The 25,125-nt window shown below is 39.7% G+C and overlaps 1 protein-coding gene across 1 annotated transcript in view; it reads left to right on the top strand.

The window, feature by feature from the left end:
• Cfap299 (cilia and flagella associated protein 299) overlaps nt 1–20,642 on the top strand; it is a 538,871-nt gene extending 518,229 nt beyond the window's left edge. Inside the window, exons 5-6 of the mRNA XM_048426357.3 lie at nt 2,681–2,810; nt 20,405–20,642. Of these exons, the coding sequence (XP_048282314.2) occupies nt 2,681–2,810; nt 20,405–20,500 (226 nt within the window). The 3' untranslated portion in view covers nt 20,501–20,642. The remainder of the gene's footprint in view (nt 1–2,680; nt 2,811–20,404) is intronic.
• The last annotated feature ends 4,483 nt before the right edge of the window (nt 20,643–25,125 follow it).

Here is a 25,125-nt window from a genome sequence, read left to right as displayed (position 1 = left end):
AGGATTGCCCACAAAGAAACGAAACAATTGTATGGTGGTGACTAGCTTGCCTCTGTGGAAGAGCTTCCCAAAAGCTCTTGACAGAAGGAAGTTGGGCATGTGAGCAACAGGCTGGACTCTTAATCCTAGGGAGTGCCATTTCCTTGTCAGTTCTTCATGTCCGGGTAGGGTTGGTGAGAAACTGAGGTAATTCATTGGGCTTACAACAGGATCCAGGAGGTGTTGGTAAGTAATTCTCTTTATCAAATGCTAATCATTAGCTATGAGAATTGGCAGAAAATTAAAGCTACTTAGGAGGAAAAAATATTGACAAACCACATTGTTTCATCAAAAGCACCATGCACCATATAAATTCAATTTTTGTATGAAGAGTATTTTTAATAAAGTCTGCTGGGTTTCCATATGGCTTAACCTGAGGTCTGAGCAACAAGATCGGAATGTGTGATATAAGCCATGCCACTGTATGCACAGTTATGACTCAGGAGCCGTGATGGGATTATCTATATCTCTATATCTCATAAATAATTATTTAGACACATATGTCAAGTTGAAAGGCACAACATGTCCCCCTATTCTAATCTAGCAATCTCTTAACTGAAAGTCAATAAGGTGAGGTCAAATTATCTTCTTTCTCCAGGTGAAACTGAATTTGAAAACCTAGTTTGGGAGGAGGCAGTGTCAAACTAGCTGCCAAGACGTGGCTAAGCTTTTGCCACTAGGTCCCCAGAACTCAGCCTTTCCCCGGATGCTCTTGTCCTATTAGAGACTTTACCTATAATGTTAATGTTATTCCTGAGTACTACCTGGAGGGTGAGATGCCCAAATCCAAACAAGGGCTTCCTGATGCTCCCTGAAGAGCAGACTAAAGCAGAGCAGGGATTGGAAGCCGTCCCTTCTCACCCCACCTCAGACAGGGCAACCATTCTCATCAAACTCTACCTGCCCAATGACAAAAGCACAGGATCTGTGCAAGCAGTTCTGGGTGCTGGCAAGTCACTGTTTTCAGATAGTCACACAAAGGCAATCCCGAGGTCCCCCAAACAATGGACAATCAAGAGAGAATTTAATCAGTGAAGACATCCTGCTCAAAAGAAGGAAGAGAAGAGTAGTGGGCCAAACAACCCAGACGTAGAATATGGGGAAACTCATTAAAACTATGGCTTTTGTTGAGAAGGCTCAACTAAAAAGAACATGTACTGCTTTACAGAGACCCTGGTTCTGTTCTCAGACAGGTCACAGCCGCTTGTAACTACAGTCATAAGGAATCTGACACCTAGACCCTCCCCATGTAACTGGACTAACACAAAATGGAACTTTTTTAAAAAATTAAAGTACATACTTACAAATATTTGAAAAGTAGATAGATCTATAAACTATACACTTATAACTCACTACGCCTGAAGCATACTGCCAACACTATGGCTACACGATACGGTGCAGTTCTCAAGTCGGGCAAGGGGCTGGATGTAGACTGAAACACACACACACACACACACACACACACACACACACAAGACAGAGACAGACACACACACACACACACACACACACACACAGAGAGAGAGAGAGAGAGAGAGAGAGAGAGAGAGAGAGGTCATCCTTGAATTCCCCAAGAATGCCAACTTTATTGTGTTCCAGGGCAGTTTATATAGTGCCTTCCCTAACCAATGCCCATGCCCTAGTTCTCAGGATCCTTCAGCTGCAAGCCACCAGAAACTACTCCCCTGTCTCATGCTCAGAGCAGCTGCAAACACAGGAAATAAGTTGTTTTGCTCAGAGCAGCTGCAAGCAGAACAAGTTGTTTACTCCCAGAGACAAAGGAGTCACAGGGAATTCAGGTTCTGGGGGTCCACAGTCTCCAACATACATTTACCTTGATCTTTGTAATTTGAAAAAGTTTTAATAAGAATAACACACATTAAAGAAAATGTACTGAAGATTCTTTCAGTTCAAAGTATTGTATTTGGTATTGACAAGCAAAAATAAGAAATTGAAAAAGTTAGAAGCCCTCTATACAAGGTTTTTGAAGATAAAATGATAGAATAGTTACACAGTTGAAAGAGCATATGCATGCTTTGAAACACACAAGTTTGAGCTGAAATGTTATCTATATGACTTGGAAGACCTTGACCATGCTGGCCACCTAGTCTTGCCTCCTGTCCTTTGAGATGAGAACATCTTCATATGGATATCCTCTTAGAATACACCAAAAGATGTCTGTCCTGTGATAACCAATCAAACATACAGTTCCTCCACTCCCTGGGAAAAGAATTGAAACAGAAACCCTGGAAAAAATAAATCAATATGAACTAGTTTTGAATGGAAAGAGGTGACTTTGTCTGCTCTTCTTCCCACTAAACAGTCTTTTTATACCCTGAAGAATCTACCACGGAACAAATAATCTTAAATTGCATCAATTTTCTCCGTGACTTCCTGTGAATGTAATAGTAGAATAAGTCCTATGTTTTACAGTGTCCAAACCAGGAAATCATGTAAAATCATTATAAGTATGTACCTAAATGATTGAGAATAACCTCTCATAATCTTTCAGCTAGAATTCAAACCTCAGATGTATTCTCATGGTTAGTCTTGAGAATGAACTGCCCCAAATATTTTCTGAAGTGTGTGTCGTTTTAATGTATTAGACATCCTAATTCTTTATAAATATTTATTTTTACAGCTTTTACAACTGGGACAGTCATATTGCTCTTTGCAATTCAAGTCCAAATTATCAAGTGATTGCTGACAACCCTGAAGGCTTACTTTTTAAATACAAAAGAGACAGGAAAATACTCAATGTTGACCCAAAGGTAATTATAACTTATCTGTTTCTTCAAAATGTGTTGTGTTTCTACTTAGTCAAAAAAATTTAAATGTCTGACACCCTTATGGCTTGGGAGTTTTGTATGTTTGTTTTGTATCTTAGAGGTGAATAATTTCTTTGAAACATGAGCATCCATGAAAGAAGAGAGAAGGAGAGAATAGAAAGGGGATGGGGGAGGGAAGAAAGGAAGAAGGGAAGAAGGAAGGAAGAGAGAGAGGGAGGGAGAGACAGAGGGAGACATTCCTCCAAAGTTTGTTTGGTAGATTATGAGAAGAAAGAGTTTATGTGGGAAGGAAGTAGACTTGGGAATGAAGTAGAACTTCTGCTTCAATCCCTACTAAGCATAGTTAGATTAGAGAGAATGAATAGTCTGTTTACCATGATCATTAGGAGACTAGTCTGTCTTTTCATTGGAAGTATTAGTAAAGGGAGATTCTTACCTTGTTTTTATACCCATGTGGTGCTTTTAAAGAAAATGCCCCCAAAGGGAATGGCACTATTAGGAGGTATGACTTTGTTGGAGGAAGTGTGTCACTGTGGAGGTGAGTTTTGGGGTCTCAAATGCACTCAAGCCACACCCAATATCCCAGATCACTTCTTGTTGCCTGGACAAGCTATAGAGCTCAGCTACCTTTCCCGCGCCATGCCTGCCTAAATGCTGCCATGTCACACCATGGTGGTAATGGACTAAACCTGGCAATATGGTTTTTATCTATAATCTCAGCAACCTGGAGACTCAGGCACAGGATTGCTATGAAATAAGATCAGCTTGAGGTACACAGTGAGTTCTAGAGCAGCTTTTGCCAGAGAGAGACCCTGTCAAATGGCAAACAACAATTGACAAACAAATGCACCTGTTAATGTACTTCTAAGTGTTACTTTAGAAAATGTTTCATTAAAATATCTTAAAGGCATGTCCTTTGGTAATTTGAATTTTGTCAAGGACAAATATTTACATCTTATAAATTTTCAAAAGTTAAAATCGCTTCATGAATTTTGAGTATCACTTGTATACTTAGGAATAAAAGTTAAACCTTTAAGTAACATTGTTCTATGCTGGGGTTGTTTGAGTGTTTATTAACTCTTGTTAATAACTTTTTGTCTTTGTTTTTTACTTGAGTTTATTGTTGGTGTTGGTCATTCCTATGACAGTCTAAAATTCAAAGACAAAGGAAACAATGTTCCAGAATGCGAAACATAAGAATTGTGTGATATACATGAGATAGAGGCAAAGATACACCAAAGGCTAAGCATAGGCTATGGGTTCTCAATCTTTTCCTAAAGGTTTTAGAGATATAAAGTCAAAAACTTATTTCACATTCCCTGAATACAGATTCTGTCATATTCAAAGTGCTCAGTAGCTAAGGGTCCAAGGAATGACTGAATGAAACTGTACAAGAAATAGTGTTGATTGTGTTCCCATTCAAATGGAAGAGAAGATCCAGATGAACAGGAGCTGTTTTTCTTCAGCCTGTCAATCTAGACAGTGGTACCCAAGGTTGGACCTTGAGTGTAAGCTGTCCTGGAGCCCAGATGGTCTTCAGGCATAGGCAAAACAGACCACTGGAGAGACATGAAAATATACAAAAGTTGTGATCGTGCTGCCTTCGAAAGAAATTTCCCAAAAGTTTCTGCATGTGTGTTCTCTTGTGTTTCATGGCTCATGTGTAGCTAGAAGGAGTTTGAAGGTCTTGGCAGTGTCCTATTTTTTTTTAGGTCCCAGTGCACCTAACTGGAAACATGGGTTCTGGGACCAGGAAAGGAGACATTGGATGCATAGCTAAGGAGCTTCTATCCAGTGCTATGTCCTCTAGAGGAAATGCTACTCCTTTCTTTATCACAAATGATGAAATGAAAACTCTGTGGGGCCACATTTATGAGGAATCCCTGAGAAGAATGAGTTTAGTAAAAGGCCTTCCCTCTAGCAGCATCTCTGGTGTAAAATGTCAGCATAGGAGTAGATGATGTTAGTACAGAAAGCTGAATAGGGAATACCCACAGAGGACTTTCTTCCAGAAGTCAAGGTGTATATTTAAGGAAAAACCTCAAATTATTAACAACTACACTATGGTTTTGTGGAAAAGGTGTTCAGATATGTTTGAACAACAAAATACCTAACCTATTTGATCTATATTGGAACTCTGTTCTCGTTAATGGTGTTCTTTAAGTATAGTCATGAAAGGAGTTTTATAGACCCTTAGGAACTGATGCATATAATTACCTGAACATGCTTTACAAAATCTCCCCGTTTCCAAAATCATTCATGAGATCTCACAAGCTTCATCAACAATGCATTAAATAGTTCCTCGATTTTTTAGAAAAAAAAATTTAATCTGAAGGAAAAGGTTTCTAAATCTTGGAGAAAGAACAAGTTCATAATTAGTGACAGTCAAGAATGAGTCAGGAAGACATCTGTGGATACCTGAATAATCTCTTAATTTTGAAAGTTTGAACTGTGATTAATTTTATCTGCTTGATCTCCAGAAAGATAAAATTAATGTCAGACTTTCTAGAAAGAAACCCTGGCCTCAACATCAAGAGACAAACTGGGAGGCCACTACTCACTCCACCACAGATAGATTCATGTCATCTTCCTGTCTATTGACAGACAGAAGTGAAGGCTTTGTGTTTGTTGTTTGATTTGTTTTACTCTGATCTCTCGAATCTCTGAAATACACAAGCTTAGTGCTCAGACTCGGGCTCAGCTGAGCCCAAGAAGAATGGACTTCATGATTCCATGCTTGCCAACATCCCACATTTCAGGAACCTTTGTCCTGGAAAAGTGATCTGGCACTCTCTTCCCAAGTGTAAGTAGAAAAACTCAGATTTGAATTTTTATAGTCTAGACATTAAATTAGCATGTGTGTCCTCTACACAATTTATATTCACCATTACAAGGGCCCCAGTATTTTGTATTTCATGAGTCCCCAGCATAACACTTCCAGGGAACAAAGAACTACGATAAAGTACGTGTTTTAATAGCTACAAATTATAGGAATCGCATTTCTATATTTAGTATTTCTCATAATCATTTTACTTCCAATTTCTTAAAAATGAACATCCTGTAATTCGGACAGGTCAGGGGCTGTGCAGTCCTGTGAGGACAGGGCTCATCCCTCCTATTCTTTTCCTTCGGATACTTCCAAAACACTTGATGCCTCAAATTAAAGAGGTCACGATCAAGAAAAGGTAGTAACAGTGGTAAACAGGATGTGTTTCCTTTGCACAACAGATGTAGCCTCATTAATTCTGAAGCTTAGTTCCCACGAAACAGTTGTTTGTGAATGGAAGCATTCAGGAAAGGAAAATTGTGCAGGTCTTAGAACAAGTAATATGAGTTCATGGGTTAAGAAATTCCAAATGCAGTTAAGAGTTTGGTTGCACTGAAAACAAGACCACTGGCTTTAACCTCCCTGCAGCTGTATAACATCTGGAACAAATAAGACAAGTTTCTATTTTTGAGTGAAGAATGCTTGTCTGAGTGATTCACACCCACCGAAATGTTTCCAGTGGGTTATCTTAGAGGGGCTGACTGGAAGCTCTTTGCTCTCAGTCCTCTGCATTATCTGAACAAATGAGACGGGGGAGGAGGCATTTTTTTCTTTTATTTTTAAAAGCTTCTAGCAGAAGACAGTTTGCTTTAGAGTCTTAGCATTCCAGGGTGCACAAAAACAAGCACGTTCCACCAAGGAGATAAGGCAGATGAGGTTGGAGAGTTATAAGAGGGACAGTGGGGGTGGGGGGATTTCTTCCCCACATGCACATGCTCTGCCCTGTCACAGCAACGGAAGGGGCTCATGAGAGGCCATCACTTCAAAAACGATTTAATTAGTGGGTACCCAAAGGGCTGGGGAGACAGCTCAACCAGTAAAATGCTTGCCATGAAAACATGAAGACCCCAGTTCAGATCCGTGGCACCTACAGAAAGAGCCGGGAATGGCCGTGCTAGTCTGTAATTCTAGAGCTTGGGATGATCTCTATGGCTGGCCAGCCTAACTGAGTTCCCCAGATCCGGGTTCAAGGAGAGATCCTGGCTCAAAACAACACGATGTAGAGCAAATGAGGAAGACAGACATGTGATAGCATCCTCTCACCTCTACACACATGTACCCACATCACCCACATACTCGTAGATGAACATGTACAGCCATGCAGTGCACATATGCAAAGTATTCATTAAGTATTCGCTGAGTTGATGAATGATTCCTTTCAGAAGAAGGTGGAAAGGAATCGGTGGCCTACGCTGCTGAGGCTGGATGTAGCAGAGAGAGTCTAAACGAGTGCAGGCACCAACTCTGCGAGTCAAAACTAACTTCAAGGGTTCTCATCAGAGAGGACGCATGGGGAAATCTTAATATTTCCATCTATACTTTCAGGTTCTTTTTTTTTCCTGAAGTCAAAGAAATATATAATTTCAGGTGTTCTCCATGAGAATACCAAGTTAGAATATAGTTTTGATTTTTAAACACACTCAGATAGCTTGTGTGCATGTGTAAGATGGCATGATTACCAGGAGAGGCTATCAATGACACTCAAAATTCAATAATTATGAGGCACTAAGGGGGAGAGAAAGATGAGAAATATCTCAGTCTTTGTCCTTTGGCTGTTTGTGGGAGTTTTTAGTTGCCGTTGTCTTGTCTTTTATTTTATTTGGAGGAAACAAGTCTGTGAGCACACCCCGGTAGTTAGTTGCAAGAAAGACAACTCACAGATTGAGCTACCACCTTGATAGTTCAGAGAAAGAAGGGAGAACCTTCCATCTTGGGCCTGAAGCTGGTGACGGACTGGTGAGGGGGCAAGAGGAAACGTCTGCTCACTCTTAAACTGGGAGTAGGATGGTTAGAGATTGAAGTTGCCCAGTGGGAGGGGGAAGACAGACTGAGGAAATTAATAGTTCGATGTGCTACTGTTTTACCTGGGTCGGTACGGTGGGGATCGAGCTCTGAGGGACCAGGACAAGGCTTGAGTATGGAGGACTGATGAGGACCTTGCTCTGCTCTAGCTAGGAAAGGGAGAAACAGGGCAAGGCTTGTGCAAGAAAATAACAGGATTGAAGCCCTGTGTAGGGTGGATAGAGGGCATAGACAAGAGCAGCATGGGAGGAAAGTCATTGCAGGTCAGCGTGCAGTGGTGAATACTCATGAAGAGCCAAGAGGCTCTGGGGTGGGGTTCTGTTCGGGCAGCAGACTGTGGGTTGATGCCTTCAGTTCTCCAACTAGCCTGATCTTCGACACAAAGAGACAGCGTAGAGAATGTGTATATCCCTAAGGAAGCTTTCAGAAGCTCTCACCTCACCCAGTCGTCCGAAAAGAATCATGCTCCGGAGCCTAATTTGGCTACAGCTGATCACAAAGCAGCTGATCGCAAAACAAGCAATGCAACGGTCATATTGAAAGGACTAGAGGCCTGCGGATTCTGTTCAGTGGAAGGCTCTGGTGAAAGTAAGCGTATGTGGTGTTACACAGTCACCCATTTGGGGACCGTTGCACGTGAGAGATGCACTGTTCATTGCTTCAGCAGGATGCCAGTCTGGTTTCTTTACGTGTCGGGGCCCCTCCTCCTCCGAAGACTGATCCCAACCGTGTATCCCTAACAGGAGCTGCCTTTCACAACAATGTCTCCCTAGCTGTTGTTTTGCTGTCTGTGCATAAAGGAACCACATTCCTTCTCCTGGAACAGATTTTAAGTCAGAAGTCTTGATTTAAAGTGTCTTAGTTCGCAGTTTAATTCTAAAAATTACACGAAGAGACAAAAAGTGCGGCCCAGGTTCCAAGGCTTCCGGGAAACCCTCACAGGAATAAAGGTTGTGATGTTTCTGGCAGGGAAATCGCCAGTTTCTCCTTATTCGCTTGGGCCATTATAGAAAAGGTGAAAGAGCTGTAAGGTAGCCTTTAGTCCTTTATTCTCAGGAATCTCTGTATGAGGTCCATCTGCCCAGCAGATCACATGGAACAAAACTTACGAATCATAAACTGTAAAGAACAAAGTAGGAATGTTTTCGGGCGGTTTTCACCTTTGTATTGCCGGGGCTAGCCATTATGGCCGTATGTGGTAGGTGCTCAATGACATCTGTGGAGTGAATACACAGAATATTAAATATTTGCTAGAGAAATGAAGAATGGGGCCAAAAATAACTTCAGAAACTTTTGAGGTTAACTTGGAAATTCTTTAGGCTCTCAAGCACTAGAAGCATGTAAAGCTAAAATCTGCAACGGAAAGCTACCACAAGTGTTGGCATGGGTTGCCTCCTCTCCCCTTGGTGGGTGCATTAATCCTGAGCAGTCTTAGCTGAGCCTAGAAATACTGACCCTAGGTCTCCAGGGCAGTGGCTGTGGGCAGGTGCATGAGTGAACAGCCTGGCAACCATTTTACTATTTTTAGATAATTGTCTAGATGTTTTTATATAATATATATAAAATATTATGTATTTTAGCATATATTAATATATATAGTCAAATTCTTTTCTATGAATAACAGAACACTAGATAAATAAGTTTTTACATTAAATAAGTGTGTCAAACAAAAGCACCTGTCTTTCGTTGTTGGTGTTTTTTTTGCTGACTTTTTAAATTTAATTTAGATGACAATTTCATCAGTTCTTATGTCTCTCTCCTGAGTTCCAGAAACTACCACCCAAGTGCTTTTTGCCATTAGTAGGAAAGGTGTTAATTGCCTTCGTCACTCTGCCTCCAGCCTCTGAATTCATTGACTCTAATTTCCCTTGGCACCCAGACTTAAAATCACAGCCCTTCACAGGCCTGAAACTGCCGCTCTCTAGATGGAAGCCCGTGGCATTCCTACACCCGCTAGGCAGATGGTTCTAGTTGAATTTTTTGGAGCTTTTATCCCCTGGGGAACATCCTTAGTTGGACAATCTGTCTTTTTACAAGAGCCAGGTGCATTTCCTTCTGATCACTAAAAACAAGAACCAAAAGCAAGATGCTGAACAGGAGAAGATTAAATGGCACCACAATTTCTTCAGTCCTCAAGAATTTCTCCTCAAACTCCACTGCAACGCTGGCTTAACCCTGGGCCAGTAGAGCAAGGGACGCTCATCAAACCAACTGTTTCGTCCTTGGGCCTTTGGCTTTTCCTCAAGAGGCCGCCTATAAACACTGCTTTTTAACTATGGCCTAGTCACAGTTATTAAGTGAACCTGAGGTGTTGCCAACTTTCTGGGTTTGCTGCCTAAATTACTGAATATTTAGTTGATTATAGCCCTAAAACAGCCACATACTAAGTAGGTTTTAAACATTTTCTCCCTTGGGCAATCACCTGGTATATCTGAACTGAAAGTCCACCACATATAAATTAGTATTTACTCAACTAACTACTACTAAAATCAATGGCCTTAAGGAATCCATTAAAAATTACATAATAGATCTTGGCTTTTATGAATTAAAACTCCTAAAACTTAAGTGCTATGTCCTCCTCTTGACCTGGAAAACTGATTTTAATTCTATATGCAGTATTTATGGAACAAGCCCTAGAGATAAGCACAAGTTGTTAGGTGTCCAAGACCTGAACTCATATGTGAAGTATAACACAAGAAAGGCAAACTAGGGAAAAGAAAAATTCAAATCTATTATGTTAAATTATTACATAGCTCTCAATTTTTATTAATAATAATAATAATGATAACTTTGTACTATCCAGGTGGAATATCATTAATGATATTCAGTGTGCATAGCCCAATAAGAAGTGAGACAAGTTTCTAGTTGTCTTTCTCATTACAAAAGTGGCGCTTTTGCACATGATGCCCAAGGATAGTAGAACCAGCAGGACCCAGGGAAACAGGGGGCAGAGATCTGGAGACAACAACTTTACCTTCATTACTTGCTCCCTTTTGACAAAATACACTGTGCATTCTAGGAGCAGGAGAAAGAGTCCAAAGTTAGTTTGGTACCAAGAAGAAAGCTGAGTGGAACACAATAAGCATTTCTTCTATACTCAAAAAAATCTGATTTCTTTTTTGAAATAACTTCTTTTAAGTTTAAAGAATATAACTTGTGTTTAAATATTAACATCTTTAACATTTTCACTAAAGTATTAAGGATGTGCATTCTGATGCCTGAAACTGACCCTCTTAAATTTCCCTTCCACCCCTCTTAATCCTTCTCCTTCCTATAGCTCTCTTTCTACAAGCATGACTATTTTATTGTTGTTGTTGATGTTGTTGTTGTTGTGTTTAGTTTGGTTTTGTAGAGATTGAGTTTGACTTGGATCATCTGTGTGATTATGGGTTAGGCACTATCCATTGGAGCCTGGTAGACTCCTCAGTGAATGAACAACTTTACCCCAGAATCCATCAGTAGCCAAAAGTTCAGCAGGGAGGAGAAGGGCACCATAAGATGCTTCCTGATCCATGATAACATGCTGACAGGCCCAGAATTGTCTAGGCCTATTGTAGGTAGCCACAGCTGCTGTGAAATCACAATTAATTGCCCATGCCATGCCCAAAGATCACACTTCAATTCTTCTTTCTTTATTCTTATCTTGAATTCTTCCTAACTCCTCTACTGGCATATATATATATATATATATATATATATATATATATATATATATAAGCTCAAATTTCATGACCTTTTAAACAGCAGTAGTAAGTTCACCACCAGGACCTAAGACCTCTTTTTGGTTGAATTTACAGTACTATGAATTCACTGTTGTGGAGAAGGCCTAAACCACAGCTGGAGAGTGGTAAACCAGCTCTCTACCAACCATGCCACTTTTGTACCAGTGGGCACATTTTGCCTAGCAGTTGATATTTTAGATTATCAGATTTATAGCTGGGGAAGGTCATTGATACCTTTTGTCCCAAGTTATCTGTATTACCTTATGGCACTTTTATAGTTATAGTCCACAGGAAAGAAACTTGCAGCTCAGTTAAAGTTTGATTTCTCTTCTCCTTGCAACCAAAATGTGGTGTGTCTTCAGCAGTAGAAACTTATAAGTCTATGCTGGTTCCTTCTGTGTCTGGCCAGAGTTGGTGAGCTCCAATTAGCTCAGGTAAGCTGTTTCAGTGGGTGTCCCCACCGTGGTCTTGTCCCCTTTGCTTATGTTCTCACTCCTCCTACTCTTCCCCTGGACTTTGGGAGCTCAGTCCAGTGCTCTGCTATCAGTCTCTGACCATTTCTCCATCAGTTGCTAGATGGTGGCTCTATGGTGATAGTTAAGATAGCCATCAATTTGACTACAGGGCAAGGTCAGTTTGGGCAACCTCTCCAACCACTACTGCTTAGGGTCTAGGCTGGGATCATCCTTTAGATTCCTGGGAATTTCTCTAATGCCAGGTTTCTTGCTAGCCCCATAATGGCCCCCTTAATAAAAATATCTCTTTCCTTACTTTCATCTCTGTCCTTCTCTCATCTTGACTATCCCATTTCCTCAAGTTCTCTTCTGCCCTCTCCTCCTCTCCAACTCCCCTACCACCATCCCTTCTCCCCTCCACCCCCATTCTCCCAATTTTGTCAGAAGATCTTGTCTACTTCCCCTTCCTAGAGGAATCTATATGTTTCTCTTAGGGTTCACGTTGTTACTTAGCTTCTCTAGGGTCATGGACTATAGGCTTATCCTTTGCTTTATAGCTAATATCTACTTATAAGTGAGTATAAACCATGTTTGTCTTTCTGGGTCTGAGTTACCTCCCTCAGGATGATTTTTTTCTAGCTCCATCCATCTGCATGCAAATTTCAAAATGACATTGTTCTTTACCACTGAGTAGTACTCCATTGTGTAAATGTACCACATTTCTGACCGTTATTTGGCTGAGGGGCATCTAGGTTGTTTACAGGTTCTGGCTATTGCAAATAGCTGCTATGAACATAGTTGAGTACATGTCCTTGTAGTGTGTTTGAGCATCCTTTGGGTATATGCCAAAGAGTGGTATTGCTGGGTCCTAAGGTAGGTTGATTCCCAATTTTCTGAGATGCCACCATACTGATTTCCAGAGTGGTTGTACAAGTTTGCATTCCTACCAGAAATGAGTGGATGAGTGTTCCCCTTACTCCACATACTCTCCAGTATAAGCCATTCTAACCTGTGTAAGATGGCATCTCAGAGTCACTTTGATTTGCTTTTCCCCAATGACTAAGGATGTTGAAAATTTTCATGAGTGTTTTTTGGCCAATTGAGATTCTTCTGTTGAGAATTCTGTTTAGATTTGTACCCCATTTTTAACTGGATTATTTGGAATTTTGATGTCTAATTTTTTGAGTTCTTTATATATTTTATAGATGAGTACTCTCTCTGATGTGAGGTTGGTGAAGACCTTTTCCTATTCAGTAGGCTGTCCTTTTGTCTTATTGATTGTGTTCTTGCTTTGCAGAAGCTTCTCAGTTTCAGGTCCCATTTATTTATTGATGCTTTCAGTGTCCGTGCTACTGGGGATAGTTATATTTAGTTTCCTGTGCCCATGCATTGAATGCTACCTCCCACTTTCTCTTCTCTCAGGATCAATGTGGTCAGATTTATATTCAGGTCTTTAATCCATCTGGACTTGATTTTTGTGCATGAGGATAGATATGAATCAATTTGTATTCTTCTACATGTTGGCATCCGATACTGAACATTTTAAAGATGTCTGTTAACCATTTGCATTTCTTCTTTTGAGAATTGTGTGTTCAGAACAATGGCTCATGTTTTAACTGAGTTATTTTCTTAATGTTTGGATTTTTGAGCTCTTTAAATTTGCAAGTGTTTTCATCAAGGTATCGCTTGCAAAACTTTTCTACCTGCTAGTAGGCTATCTCTTCACTCCACAGCCTATTCACTTTCTTGTATGCAAAAGCTTTTTTGTTTAATAGAATCTACATGTCAATCTTTGGCCAAAGACCTGATTTCAAACAAAAATAAATTCTCATAAATAAATCCCTTGAGTGAGGTGCAGAGTCATGGCAAATGTAAGACCAATGCCCCCCCCTTTAAAGCATCATTTCAGTATTTAACTGAAAAAAAAACTTCCCTACAATATACTCATACAATACTTTCCACTCCCACAGTTCCCCGAGCTCCTCCCTAACCCCCATGCACTTATCTCCACACCTTCTTCTCTCTCTATTTAGAAAACAAATGTGCAAACAAACAAACAAGCAGAAATCACAATTTTTAGGCATAAGAAAAAAACACAGGAAATAGATACACACATCCCGTAAAAGCACAAAATCAGAAAACATTACATATAAGTAAAAGGCAAGAAAAACCAAAAAAAGATGTAAAGGATTACTTCTATTTCTGAAAGAAAAGATGAAATTTTTCCCCTTAAAAGTGAAAACTGTTTAGTCAAAATACAGTTTGTAAAATGTTATTCAGATACTATTCAAATATGTTGTGATTAGACCATCTCACTTTACAATTAAACTGGGCAATTGTGATACTCCCTGTTTACCATACTGTTTTGCTCACTTTTTAAACTCTGTCTTCAGAGTTTTGTTGTTGTTGTTGTTGGGGTCACTTTTGTCTCTGCTTTTGCTCTTATTGGAAGTGAACATTTCTTTCACATGAGTGTTAGTTTATTATATTTCTGCTTCCTTAGTTATCTTATGTATAGTAACACACTACAGATTAGATATCTGTCTTTTACCCTTTGGTATGCAAAAGCTTAAAGTATTAGTCAACAATACTTGATGTCTCTCCTTGAGGTTTCTTATCCCACTGTTTATATTAAAACTTTTCATTCTAAGATGGGGAATCATTTACTTGTACTTTTTTTCAGTTTTGTGATTTGCTATTTACATTTAAATCTGTAATTCTTGTAGTGGTGGGGCAAAAATGGCATCTCTTTGTTCTGTCAATGATGAACGTTCAGCATTTATTGCCCTTATTCTTATCCTAGTATTTTGAATTTTGTTTTATCATATCTATACTCATCTTGGGAGTCTGCCACTCTTGAACCTAGCAATGACTGCAGTAAAGTTTTTCTTTTAGCAGCTTCTTATGGAGCTATGAGTGTGAATATGGAGCTTATTAGGTGCTGACTTTTCTCCACTAACTGCCTTGCATGCTGTGACTGCTATATATGCATGGTTGCTTTCAGCACTCTTGAGATCTGTTATTAAAGAACAGTGTCTCAAGGGATATAGCATCATGATCCCTGTGAAAATAGAAAATGAATATGTGTGATAGATTTTTAACTGATGGACTAGTAAAGGAACCAGTAAGATGTTTCTATTGGTCCAAAGGAGCATTAAAAAAGAAATCACTCTAGTGAGAGACCTTGGAACACTCAATTCTAAACAGGATGTCTCCATCAAATCCCTTCCCTCAGTACTCAGGGAACCCTGTAGAAGAGTAGGCAAAATAAATGGTGTGTGAGCCAGAAAGGTTAGAGAGGGGCACCAAGAATACATGGCCCTATATCAGCAGGATTAAAACACATATGAACTCACAGAGCCTGAGGCAGCATGCAGTGGGCTTGCACGGGGCTACAACAGGTCCTTGGCATATATATAATATATGAATTAGTGGGTCTATCTATGTTTCTTGTGCTTTTTCTTGTGCTTCTCCAATTTCAGTCTTACTATATTTTATTTTAGTTATCCCTTTGAAGGCTGTTTATTTTAATGACAAGTAGAAAGATAGTAAATATGGATAAGAGGGGAAATGGAGAGGAACTGAGAGAAGCAGAGGGAAGGGAAACTGTAATCAAGATATATTAAGTGAGAAAAAAATCTATTTTCAATAAAAAGAGGAAAGGAAGAAAAAAGAAATGACATAACAGTAATAAGAAATTCCATCGTACAATTATGAATAAGTGTGGCATCAAAACCATTGCAAAAATCTGAATTGAACACAATTCTTTCACACTGACATATAAATTATTTGAATTATTTTCAGATTTACAAAATTTACATAATTGTTATTGTCGTGTAGACTAAGGATGAAAAATAAATATGTGTAATCTAGAGACTCATAATTTTATTTTTTGCCTACACCATAGTTTCTTGTGGTTTTCTTCAATAGGATCCTTCCCTCCTTTTACCATAATAATTCCACAAAAGACTACTTGATTATTAAATAAAGCTGACTCCATTAACTTCCCATTCCACACTCAGGCGCAGAAGTGCTATTCAACACTATAAACATTACAGCTGCTTGTAAACTTCAAGATGTATAACTTTTTACTTCATGTTATATTTGAGACAGGGTTTCTCTGTGTCGCCCTGAATGCCCAGGAACTTACTATGTAGACCAGGCTGGCCTCAAATTCCTGGAGATCTTCCTGTCCCTGCCTCTTAAATGCTGGGATTAAAGGCATGAGCCATCACAATCCATATTTCGAAGTCTTGTAACTTTGAACAAATAAGATATTATTTTTTTCTTGGAAATTTGCATAAGGAATCTCAAGTTGTGATTTTGAAACTGCGTTTCTTCTCTTGATGGAACGAAACTAAGACCAAAAAAACTCTCTGCATGTGATTCCACCGACAGCTGCTATATGTTGAGGCAAATCTCTCTCCATTTGAGGTCTCCAAAATATCTCTAGGTTACTTAGACATATTTTGGGGACTTTGAAGCCAAAGTCCAGATCAACTGCCAGAAAGAGTTCTGAGTCTTGGTCTCTTTAGAAAACAAAAACAAACAAACAAACAAAATACTAAATATGGCTGAAGAGCATTGCTTTCAAATGTGATTTTCAAGCCAAAGTCTCGGGTTTGTAATTGGTTCAGTTACAAACTCCTTTGTAACAATAATGACTTTTTCTTACTGATGCTGTAATAATTACTAAATGGCCTTTGAAAGGAATGGAGTTTAATGGGAACTTCTGAAGCCAACGGACTAAAGGAGAGCCAGGTATCATTTGTAAATGATTCATTCCACCTTATGAGAGTCGAATTCAGACCTGGTCCTGATGGCACGGGACATTAACACCATGTACTCTGGAGTACAAAGCACATGGGTTTCAAGTCAAGGCCTGCCTGGGCTACAGAGCAAGGTTTCAAGGATAGCCTGGGGAACTGAAGCAGACTCTGGCTCAGACATGGATACAGATAGATTCGGATATAGATATTGACAGAGACAGGAATTTTTGGAAGGTTGCAGGGAGGACATTAGGGCTATAGGTCACTGGGAGAGCTTTGCATGACCAAAGATGGAGATTCAATCCCTAAGACCCTAGGAAGACAACAGCAACAATGCTCAAGAAAAAAAAAAAAAAAAAGACTGAAGGGAAGGAAGGTAAAAAGAAGGGACAGAGGGGGAGAGGAAGGAAGGATGATTACAATCTATTAGATTTCTAGGTGTTACAGACATTTTAGGAGGGAAAACCCGTGTTCTTACGTATCTAAAAAGCAGAGGATTGCATTATCATCAACAATATTGCAGGTAAACTGCGCAGGATTTCCAACACTAGTTTTTTCATTCCCCTGTGCTGGGTCTGCATTGGCCACCACTTGCCACCCTTGCCTTAGACAGAAAGACTCCTGGAGTTCTTAGTCTGCCCTTGAGCCTTCTCCACTATCCAGCCCATGGCAGCTCGCTTTGCCGTGCCCATGCAGAAGGTGCTAGGGATAATGCCTTTGCATGAGTTTCTGAGAATCTTCTTCCCTGCTGAAGAGATGTCAGGGAAGCATCAAAGACCATACTGCAGATGACGGGACGGGAAGTGATTGTGGTTGAATTAGGACTAGCAGTTTTCCAAGGTGAGTAGCCTGGGATGAGAAATTTTATTTCAAAAAAATTCTACAAGGGGTGTATCTGATTCAGAAACTGAATGAAAATAATTTTATTAAGCAAAATGTTTTGATATCCTGACATGTACTTGTTAACGCTGAGAATATTAAGTAAAGAAATATGATGCCTGCGCCAAGGCTTCAACCGCCATGTGTTTTAAACAATAGATCAAATTATAACTGATAACATGATGCTATTATTGCCCAACATTATTGGCCAGGTGCCAGTAGAGCCGTATTAAATACAGGCAAACCCCGGGGGTGGGAGCGTGGTTATCACCAGAGCTGCAATCAGTGTTTTCCCTGCGGATGAAAACAGATAAAGTAATGGGAGTCGTGAGAAAGCGTAGAGATTCCCCGCAAACACTTGGATGTTCTCTAAGATTGACTCCAGCAGCATCATACCATACAAATTTGCCAAGACAGGGCAGGGCTAGGGATGAGCACCTCTTCTGGTTGGACGAGCCCTTTTGTAGGAGTTTGTTTTTCACAGCATTTTTCAAAATAGAAGACTAAATATTTGGGTGGGTTTTTCCCAGGGTCCTCCAGGGAAGTTTTAAATAGAGTTTCAAGTATAAAAGATCTCCTGAAGGTTTTGCTCATGAAGGTTTTGTTCATTTTTTTCCCCTCTACTTAGGATCCAATTGTAGAATGGTACAATTAATAACAATAATAATAATAATAATAACAATAGCAATAATAATAGTAAACAGTGTTGTCAGAAGTCATTTGGATATTGGATAAAGATCAGAGTTCCAGAGAAATACTAAGTTAACTATTTAAGCAAGCATTGAAAGTAATGAACTATTTTTTAAACAGAATTTGCAGTCGTACAGAGCCTTATCTAGTTACAAGTGAGGAATAATTTTATTTTAATTTTCATTGTTTCTTTCTAAATGACTTAGGAAATAACAAGTCCCACAATGGACAAAAAAAATATTGTCAGAGTGTCTTTTCTGTGTAACCAAATTACACAGGTTTTTCAATACCCCTTTGATATAATCAGCAAAAGAAAGAATGAGTAAGCCAGGAAAGCAGGCCCATCAAGTTTGGGCAAACTGCTCTCCTCCAGAAATAGGGAGATAGTATGTGTGCACACAAAAAGATAATGGGTTCTCGCTACATCATCTCCATCAACATGGAGAGACACAGCAGTCAATAAATAGGTCTCAGCATTGACACAGATCAGAGGCAAATACACACAAAAGCACCAGGCCCTATGTAGTGCTACCATCATTCCCAGTAAGAAAGACAAGATTGGTAACCTTAAAACAGGCAAGCAGACAAACAATGAAAACACAGTTTAAAAAATCTGGATTCCCTATTGTCTCTAATTTAGCTCAGAAGAGGACTAACTCTTTACTCCATCATAGCATGTACAGAGATCCCAGAGATAAACTAAAAATAATACTCGTCACCCATGGAGGAGAATTTACTAGTTATAAAATTTCAAAGACAAAAACAATCCACAAAAGTGGTTACAAGTAGGTCAGTATAGAAAGAAACAGATTACCAGGTAAATTAGCCTTTCAATTGCCCCTGGAGACTCACCTCTGCGAGCCAAGAAGAGTTGGAATACAGCACTCTCAGAAGCACAGGCTACCCAGTCATTAGAGAAACCTACTGGGTATTAGTAATGTCAGCAATGTTTACAGAATGGTCTTCTGGAAAGGGTGTAGCTATAACTCCCAGACAGATGCAAAGCAAATGTTCCAAATTTTTACTTCATCTGTTGATTATAGAGGAAACCAGAATGATACAATATGAAAATTCAAAGAGCAGAAATGTGCACGCAGGAAATAAGGAGAATTGAGATTATATAGATGCAATTATTTCCCTCTGCTTAATGCTAACTGCATCCCATCAGCACTCAAAAGCATGCATTTTTGTAGAAAAAAATATATTTTGAATTAACAGAAGTTTTCTACAATTCAAAAACTATAAACTAACATAAAATCAGAGAAAGGATAGAAGAAATGAGTATGAACGAACCATCAGAAACACCCCCATTATCTTTTGTTACTAATACAGCATCGATTCAAAATATCCTCTTGCAAATGATGTAAGAAATTTAATGTGACAAGGGAAAAGGAACATAAAACTTCTCTGTAATCCCAAGTCTATGTTCTTGATCAGTTCTGAACACAACAGAATAAAAAGACCTAGTTACCTTGAAGTTTTGTGTAGTAAATATACAAAAGATCCAAAGGTGAATGAATATTGTGCAAATCATTTAGAAATATAAACGCCTTCCCTTTAAGACTTGGATTCATCCAAACTCTTCATATTCTCTTTTTCAATATGGGAGAAGCAAGGCACTATCCCATGGTTCCCTCTGAGTCGGTCTGTCTGATCGACATCGTTGAGTAAAGGTAAAGGGACCACAGGTCTCTCACAGATTTCAATTTAAAGAGAAAAAAAAATCAGGGAGTTCAATTCATTTTAAAACTGAGGAGAAGGAATCCTTTTGTGAAAATCACCATGGACAGATACCCCACTGGTCTAAACAAACTCCCAACTATAGACATCTTTATATGGCACACTGGAGAACAAACTGGGGTCGTTTCGTTTCTCAATTACACTTCTGAATCAACATCTGCCTGTAGAGCCCTTAATGAAGATCTCTGTGGAGTCAGAGTTAGTGAGTCCTGGGCTTACTAGACCTGCCGGAGCCCAGCACACACTCTGAGGGCTGGTACTTCAATAATGGTCACAACCCAGGCAAAAACTGCTGACAGGCAGCATCACCCATCACCACTCCTAAGAAAAGAAGTGGAGGGGAGGGTTGTGCAATGGTCTCCATGGAAACAGCCTTTCGAATCATGTTTTCTTTAATGTTGAAGCATAAAGCAAACCCATTTCCTGCCAGTGGTGTCCATGGACCTGACTAACACCTCCATTTGCTTTTCAGGCGCACCCAGGAGACAACTCTGTGAGAATCCCTATCCAGACAGAACTCTACATGCACGTGGTTCTCTTCGACCACATCTCCAGAAGGAAGACTTAGGCACCCATAGTAAATGGTTTCCTTATTGTCTGCTGCTTTTAAAAGAACTCTTTGGTCAGAAGCAAATAAATGAGTTCATAAATGAGTCCTATAGCTAGAAGGCAAATTAGAGCAATAAAAGTTAACAAAGAAAGAACTGTAATCTTGACTGTTTTTTATTTCACTGATAGCCTCTTGATCTGGTTTAGGTTTTTATTTTTATTATTTTCTCTTCTCTCTCTCTCTCTTTTATTTTTATTTTTCTGAGCACAGGCTGGTTACAAAAGTCCGTGGAAGAGAATCTTGCTGCCACTTCAAAGATGTGCTAATTGGTGACATATTTTTGTAACTCAGATGTTCCAAAACAAAAATGTTCCAGGTCCCGCTATTGCCAAATCTGGTACCAAATATGATACCATGTGGCATGTCTGGAGTGCTGTCCCCTCAAATTGCTGAATATTGATAAGTGGCCTCCAATTGGAAGACTACAATAGAAAAACACACAAGGTTTTCAGTTGCACTGAACGAGTAAATAAAATCCGAAATATTCTGTGAGATTGTAAAATTATGAAGTCAATATGAACAAGTCTGTGTGTCTGGGTGACCCGAGTCCCATGACAATAAAGCTAAGGCGATGAAATCTGAAGGAAGCCAGAAGACTTTAGAGAATGAAGACATCATGAGAAAAACCAACATGTCTTTCAGTGTGTCCCGCAGATAGCCTTTGTGCAGGAAAACCATTCCAAAATCACTTTTTATTTAAAACTAGTATTTGATCCTAATGGCAATTCAATTCTTTTCATTTTCTAATCAATCTCATGGTGAAGCAACTAAGTGGAATCGAGCAAGGTAGGAATGTGGCTCATGTTGAAGTGAGGAGAGCCCAGAGCAGAAACAGGGAGTTCAAGTGATGCAAAGGTGTTGTATGGTGTAGTATAACAGGTCCCAAGCTGGGTGAGTAGAGTGGAATTGCTACAGTTCATTATAATTGCCAAGTTGAGAAAATTTTAAAGCACATAGGAGACAAACCTCCAAGAACGTATGCACTGGCATGTCCAGAGAGGTTTGTCTGATGTGGAAGGACCCAGTCTGAGTAGAGCTGATAGGTGGTGCCGTTCCAGGGAGGCCTGACACCCACCACAAACACACACTGATTGACAGGTGAACTCTCTCTGCTTCCTGACTGTAAATGCAGTGTGGTCAGCTGCATCCTATATTTGCCTTATCGCCCACGATAAAGCTCAAACTGTGTGAGCTGAAATAAGCCTTCCTAACTGAAGGTGCTCTGGTCTGTAATTCCATCACAATAATTATCAAGTATGAGTATTAAATTTGAATTGGATGTGTCTGTGCAATCTCAGATTTCAATGTATACAGCATACAAAGCACACACAAAACACAGTGTGTACATGTACATGCCCCTGAGTCTATCCACTTGTCCTGGAAGCTGCCACAGTCTGAGTTCCCCGGCACTACTTTCACAGAAACAAGCAAGGATCCCCAGGAAACAAAGATGAGGTGGAGAAAATACAAGTCGAGGACAGGCTTTTCCAGAGGGCAGTTAGTGAGCAAGATTAACTAAAAGGACACAGTTCCCCATCTGAAGGAACTCCCACTGGGAAAATATGGGAGAGCTGAGTGTTTAAATATCTACAGCAATAGGAACAAATAGGAACCCGAGTGTATAGTGGCCACAGAGGGATAAGTTACAAGTCTGATTAGGAGAGGTATAGTTGCAGAGTACCCAGCCACAGAATACATATTAATTGTTAAGAGGAACAATGGAAATTAGTGGCTGACATCACCTTTAGCCAGTGGTCAAAGAGCATGTCATCAATGATAGGCAAATTCAATTTATCTCTACCAGTAAAGATTTATGTCTGAACCAATCAGTCAGCTGTTACATTTTCAGGTGGACTGGTAAGCTGTATCTGATGTAATGAAGAGACTGTGATGTAATGGAGAGACTGTGATGTAATGAAGAGACTGTGATGTAATGGAGAGACTGTGATGTAATGGAGAGACTGTGATATAATTAAGAGACTGTGATATAGTGGAAAGGTTGTGATGTAATGGAGAGACTGAGATGTAATGAAGAGACTGTGATGTAATGGAGAGACTGAGATGTAATGAAGAGACTGTGATGTAATGAAGAGACTGTGATGTAATGGAGACTGTGATGTAATGGAGACTGTGATGTGATGGAGAGACTGTGATGTGATTGAAAGACTGTGATGTGATGGAGGAGAGACTGTGATGTAATGGGGAGACTCTGATATAATGGGGAGACTGTGATGTAATGGAGAGACTGTGATGTAATGGAGAGACTGCGCGCACCACTTCTAACAGTCTGCCAGCATTGCCTAACCTCAGTCTAATCAGGACAAAACTTAGAAGTACCAAATCCTGGGAAAGTATGCAAAAGAACTGTTTATACTATTCAAATATTAAGACCATATAATAAATAAAGGCAGAGAAACCACCCCAGGCTGCAGACTTGAGATGTGGCACCCAAATGCAACATATTTCTGAGTTGGATTCTCAGCCTATAAAGGAAGTTAGAGGCCAACTGGTGAAAACTGGGTGATTTATAAAGATGAAATGGTAGTAAAGAACAAAAGGCTTATTTACTGTTTGGTGCCCTTATTTTGCAGTTGTATGATATAATACCCCTAACTGTCAATGGCACTAAAGTGCTTGAGAGTCAAGGGACATTGTTGCAGCTGCTTATTCACAAATAATCAGAGGAGAGGGTTTGTGCCATCCTGGCAGCTCCTCCGAGATTGTTTTCTTTCTAAATACTTTTAGTGCATTAACTAGCTAATTCTGATGGGACACATGTAAAGTATGCTTATAAATGTCATGGGAATGTCACGGTTCTCTCTTCACACCTTGTGGATTCACAGATCAAACTCATACTTGGCAATAAGTGGTTCTACCTGCCGAGCCATTTGCCTGGCCCCAGCAACTCTTTTCCAATAAAGTAAATATTTGTGTATCACATTTACCAACTCAAAGCATTACTTCCTTATACTTTAAGAACAATATATAAACTTATTCTTATTTATTTTATTCATAGATTTGGTTAATTTTTATTACACATTCTATAAAATATCTAAAATTCATTTCTAAAATTGCATGATATTTGATTTTCTAAGGATTTCAAACCATTACCATATGAGTCTTCGCATGCAACTAAATAAATATTGCAAATCTCAAGAATCAAACATACATAATATCTCTCATGCTTTCTCAATTGTTACAATATATTCTGCCATATCTAGCCTGGTGCCAGGAACAGATCTGACCAGGGCCGGGGAAAAAATTAAGAAAAGACATGCATGCAGGAAAGCTGGGTTCAGGTTTGTGAACTAAAGATTTGGGCTGGGGTCTCTGATAGAGAAACCACAGCATTCCTGGATGTTTATCATATAGGGTTAAACAGAAAGGCAGAGTTGGTCCATGTAGCTAAACAAGGGGAGGCCAGGGGCTCTTGTATAGGGATAAACAAGGAGGCAGGGTTTGTGTTATACAGCTGGAGTGGGCTTAGTTATTCTCAGTAGATGCAGTCTCTGTAGGAGGAAAATCTTCAGACTCTAAACATCCAGGAGAAGAAACCTACGGCATTCATGTTCCACACACAGTTAACACTCACACGAGGTTCCCCAAGGAAGTTTCGCCATGCCTCTGAACCTCACCCCAGAGGGAACGCTTCCACAATGTCTTATAAAACTACATGCTTCTAATTTTAAATCATGTGTGCATTCATTATCCAAACGTCATATTTTATACAGAAATAGCAAATGTTTATTGTTGAAATACTTACCGTCTAATGTGCAAGATTCTTGTAGCTGTAACCACTTCAATTTTTAAAGCTATCATTTGAAGAAGGCTGTTCCTATATTTCATTCCAATGTTTAAGACACTAGAAAAAACAATTCTATCATCACCCGTAATTTTCCCATTAGTTTCTGAGCTGATCTTACTAAGAGTAAATACTCTCCAGAGGTCTGAGTTGGATGAAGGGTTGCCATAACAAAGTACTACAGGTCGGGTGGCTGAGACAACGGTTATTTCTTTTCTCACTGTTATGGAAGCCAGAGCTCTGCCAAGGCATCAGCTCGTTTGCTTCTGCCGAGGCCTCACTCTTTGCCTTGCCCTCACTGCCCTGTGCCCCAAGTCTTCCTCCGTGTGTGCACACATCTATTGCCTCTGGGTGCCCCCGTGTCTTTGTATGAGGGTGCTGGTCTGACAAAATGAGAGCCCACCCCAATAGAGCGGCACTAGCATTCCCTTTCAGAATTCCTGTCAAAGCCAGCATGAACTTATGGCTTCGGCAGACGAATTTTGGTAGACACAGTTCATTCCATGACACAGAATGAGGACAAAAAGCTTCTGATCCATTATTTTGAGATTATATGTTCTTGTGCCATGCTAAACTAAGTCAAGATCTCTGACAACATCAATACAATGCCTTTAAAATAAAAATTGCCATGGTCCAAGTTTTGTATTGTCTGATTTCCTCACTGCTGCAGGATGACTGGTGTTCAGTGAATCCATGTATGGCTTCATCTCTTCCTGAGGTGCTTTCCTATCCTTTCTATTTGTAGGTCTGTGCTCGTAAAGATTTAATTGGCACCAGCGGG

The sequence above is a fragment of the Myodes glareolus genome, chromosome 8 (assembly GCF_982192425.1).
Source record: "Myodes glareolus chromosome 8, mMyoGla1.1, whole genome shotgun sequence".
Classification (NCBI taxonomy): Eukaryota; Metazoa; Chordata; class Mammalia; order Rodentia; family Cricetidae; genus Myodes; species Myodes glareolus.
Note: the sequence above shows the minus strand (reverse complement) of the source record. Positions and strands in the feature narration are given on the sequence as shown.